We start from the raw sequence: 4,655 nt of genomic DNA, 5'->3' as shown, positions 1-4,655 counted from the left end.
CTGTCAATTTTACTTACTTGCATTTTTATTGTTTTTATGCTAGACTCAATTATCAATGTTTCTTTCAACAATGCCTTATTTCTGAATTTAACCCAGTCTTAGACAAGTTCCCTGAGTTCGATACTCAGATTCATCCGTTTTAATTTTAAATACTTGACAATCTGGTGCGCTTTCCAGCAAATCGGATTTCCCTTGAACATATTTGTACGAAGAAAAAGTGGAACAAAAAGTAACTGTAGGAGAAATCCAACACAATGATGTAAGTAAATTTCATATCATTGAGTAATAATTAATATTCCTAATGATATACATCATTAGAAATTTTCATTCCAAATGTTAAAAATAGGTTTATGGATGAGTGGAGTTCAAGCTTGGGTCATGCTTCGGTGTATGGATTCCTTGAGCCTCAGTCCATACACAATGCAAAGGATAGACATATTGAATGTCAACATTACATTGAAACATGGGTGAAGGAATCCCAACGAGAGGTCTACCTAGGAGCTTACTTGAATCAATAATTAAAATTTATGAAAATGGTTGTAAGAGATATATGTGCACTATACGTACCTAATTATTATCGAATTCAGGGCCCACTGGCAGCTGGTTGTTCTATGTCCTAGGAATGTTGTTGTTGTCTGGTTTTGTTCGTTGAGGTTGCATGTTAAAAAACACACATTATTTCCAATTTATATGATTAGATGAGTTTTCGAGTAAAAATTCATCCAACCCATAATTCCAATCCCTGTTTCTTATTCAGAATGATGAATGCACTGTTGAGGCAACAATTTTGCATTTCTCCTATTCATAATAACTTAAAAGTAAAATAACATTTAAGAAAATCATCCAAGCTATTTACAAGCAGCACAATACTCTATTAAAATTTCTTTCTCCAACCTCTTTTATTGATCTCATTATAACCTCAAAAACTGATGTCACGCAGCAAAACGGGAGTTACACAGGCATACCATACTACAAGTCACCTTTACCTCCAAAATATAGATATCATTAAAGCAACAGGAAAAAAAATTAACAGATTCTTTTTTTGATTCCATTAGCAAAGGCTTTTACCCAATAGTACCCCATAACGTGACAAATAACAAAAGGGCCACTGGCTAAACAATGAATGCACTAGCAGCCACCAACAGGAACTTTAACTTGGCCTCTAGGCTTCTGGGATTGGATTCAAAGCTTGAGAAAAGTTTGTTGATTCCATTCAGGGAAATCAAGGCAAGTAAAATTACTTCTTGTGTTTTTCATGTCTTTGTTCTGACAAAATTAGTTTACTTGTTTTCACTGTACTGTTTCATATAGTTCACCAACTCTAGCTCTAAATCATGTGTCAGAATAATGCATGTTGAATGTACCATACCTAAACATGATGGCACGTTGCAATCTTATGTTGGGTTCAGGGTTCAACATGATAATGGCACAGGCCCCATGAAAGGAGGAATCAGATACCATCCTGAGGTTAACACTAAAAAATTTTAAAGTAACTACTCAAGGTTTTACCTATGGTTGTGATAAAGACATGCATTCTTTTGATTGAAGAAGTAGTCTAGCACTGAGTTGCTATCAGATTTTTGTCAATTAATTGTTTGGTTTCTTTCCCTTAATTTTTTGTATAACTCACAAATAAAAACAAAATGTGGGGACATTCGTCTGAATATCCATATCTTTAATAAAAGCTTAATTTCTATTAGTTCCTCAAGCTAGGGAGTTTGATTTTTTAGTCCTCCAAGTAAAAATTTGTATTTTTTAGACCCTTAAATTAAAAAAAAAAATGTTCTTTTTAGTTCCCTCGACAGAATTTGAGAGACTAAAAACTTTAAATTTTTATTTGAGGAAAGGGACTAAAAAAATGTTTTTCGAATTTAAGGGACTAAAAAATTTTAAATTTTTATTTGCGAGATTAAAAAAACAATGACTAAAAACATAAGTAAGCTTTTAATAAAAGATAAAATGTATGGTTCAAATTACAACTTAAATGTGTGAACTAGTCCCTAGAACTGTTTATATTTGTATATGGTGTGTTGTTTAGATTCTCAATTCTCACACTGAATCATTCTTAGTTATGCTTTAGCACAACTAATGACATGGAAAACAACTGTAGGCTTGTAGCAAATATACCATATGGTGGTGCCAAAGGAGGGATAGGTTGTGACCCAGCAGAATTAAGTATATTTGAGTTAGACAGACTTACTAGAGTTTTTACACAAAAAATTCATGATTTGATTGGAACTCACACAGATGTGCCAGCACCTTATATGGGAACAGGACCACAGGTCGGTACTAATTACACAGATTTTGAATTGATTCCGTTGCTATTTATTTAAGATTATATATACTTTTTTATTATGTTACTGTTATTTTATATGTGACTTAAATACATGCTGATATGATTTTTGGAATTCAATATTACCTTACTGTGTGGTTATGCATGTAGACCATGGCATGGATACTAGACGAGTATTCCAAATTCCACGGTTACTCTCCTGTAGTAGTGACTGGAAAACCTATAGTGATTAATTGTTTGTTTCTGCCATTTCATTTCAATGGCCATTGAAGTGAAATCAAATCATATGTTTCATACACTATTGCCCTTCATGTTTTTCCAAACTAGGATCTTGGTGGATCTCTAGGTAGAGACGTGGCTACGGGATGGGGAGTCCTCTTTGCAACAGAGGCTTTGCTTAATGAGTATGGAAAGAGTGTATCTGGACAACGGTTTGTCATACAGGTACTTGTGTCTTGTACATTTACTCCAGTAAATCTCTATGCTAGTTAAAGAATGTATTTGGCCAGTTTCAAAATGATGTTCAAAGTAATGGTGAATGAAGACATAATTGTGGTAGTAATAACAAATGAAAGTTTGGGTTATTTTGTTAGAGATTCCCAGTAGTTAGTTGCAAGCTATTTATAGTAAATAGTCAAGTCAGAAGAAGAACAATTAGGACCTTCTTACTCTTTTGTTTTCAACTATAGCCTATAGGAGAAGAATGGAGCATTAGCTATATAGATGGTAAAGAACTGCTCAAAGAAGTGCTTGGATTTAGTATTATGATGAATTTGACATAAACTCATGCTATATCATATTGTGTTTTTCTCCAGGGTTTTGGAAATGTAGGGTCATGGGCTGCCCAATTAATTAGTGATAAAGGTGGAAAAGTTGTTGTTGTCAGTGACATAACTGGAGCCATAAAGAACAGCTATAGTATTGACATCCCAAACCTTCTTGAGCATTCCAAAGTGCACAGGGGAGTAAAAGGATTCCATGGTGGTGATCCAATTGACCCTAACTCAATATTGGTTGAAGATTGTGATGTTCTAGTCCCAACAAGTCTTGGGGGTGTCATCGATAAGTGATAAAACTAATTTATAAAATTCTTTTGTTCTCAACTCAGGCAAACAAGGGACACCTCAAAATATTTGATTATGTTAACAAAGTACATAGCACAATATCATCATCATAGCTTACTTTGAAAGCAAAAATAAAATTTAACCACTCATTTTTCTTTGTTAGCTTAGTAATTGTTTCCTCATATAAGCAATAGTTGAATTATATAATAAGGAAAAGGTCTAAAGCTAATTTGTTTTTATTATAATTTTATCCATCTTTTGGTATGGTTGAAGGGAAAATGCAAATGAAATCAAGGCCAAATTTATTGTGGAAGCAGATAATCACCCAACTGACCCAAAGCCAGATGAGGTTAGTTTACATTTTCTCTTTCCTTCCCTTCTTCAAACAAGAAACAAGAAATGCACTATTGTTAGCTACCTTCCTAACTTGCAGATTCTGAAGAAGAAAGGGGTTGTCATCCTCCCAGACATATTTGCAAACTCAGGAGGCGTTACAGTTAGCTACTTTGAGTGGGTTCAGGTAACTATTAATTTATTTAATGAACTACATGATTTCATACTATTTAAACACAACATGTTGCAATTCTGGTTTAATAGTTATTTATATTACTTTCCAAACATATACATGTTTTAATGCACAATTTGATAAATATGATAACCAACATGTTATGAGTTAGTGTAGGAAAGATGTATTCTGTATGGTATTCCCACTAGCCTAATGCCAGTAAAACAGAGTATAAATTGCTGCAAGTTTTAAAGTCTAAACTTCATAAAGAAGGATGGGGTTACCAAAATTGGTTCTTTTGTCCCGTCTTCGAAATCCACCACGAACAAAATAAGCAGCCTGTAATGTCCAATTTGAATGAAGCTAGCATTCCAGGACTGTGTTTTCAAAAATAAAAAATGGAGAATCATCATGTACCTGAAATGGGAGAAGTATATCTAGAAGTCTGAATCTCCATAGTAGCCTCAAAGAAGCTTCACCAGATCCATAAGATAGCATATAATTTATTTCCATCAAAAGCCTACTCTGAAACCTTTTACCAACTATAAAAAATGTGTACCTTCTCTAATCCAATAGTCCATTTTTTAAAGAATAAACAAATATGAAATGATACATACCTTCTCTAAGTTGTACTTCCTGCTCCAAAGCCTCTAAAAAATTTGCTTTGGAGTAATGCCACTAACTGGCACTTCTTCTCCCCACGAGTTCTTCATAATCCAATAGTCTTTGCCACCCATCGAACCATAACCCACGATTAAACAAACAAGAGTCACTTTTGTTGAATTCTTTGAGC

The 4,655-nt window shown here is 33.8% G+C and overlaps 1 protein-coding gene across 1 annotated transcript; it reads left to right on the top strand.

Annotated features, from left to right (window-relative positions):
- The first annotated feature begins 1,119 nt into the window (after nt 1–1,119).
- LOC114372936 (glutamate dehydrogenase 1-like) lies at nt 1,120–4,114 on the top strand. Its single transcript, XM_028330504.1, has 9 exons — nt 1,120–1,227; nt 1,312–1,467; nt 2,070–2,282; nt 2,444–2,518; nt 2,621–2,737; nt 3,109–3,359; nt 3,631–3,706; nt 3,791–3,877; nt 4,040–4,114. Exons 1-9 carry the CDS (start codon nt 1,120–1,122, stop codon nt 4,112–4,114), a joined length of 1,158 nt encoding a protein of 385 aa, XP_028186305.1.
- Nucleotides 4,115–4,655: the final 541 nt, after the last annotated feature.

Source organism: Glycine soja, chromosome 11 (genome assembly GCF_004193775.1).
Source record: "Glycine soja cultivar W05 chromosome 11, ASM419377v2, whole genome shotgun sequence".
Lineage (NCBI taxonomy): Eukaryota > Viridiplantae > Streptophyta > Magnoliopsida > Fabales > Fabaceae > Glycine > Glycine soja.
This window is presented reverse-complemented; position numbering and strand designations above follow the sequence as displayed.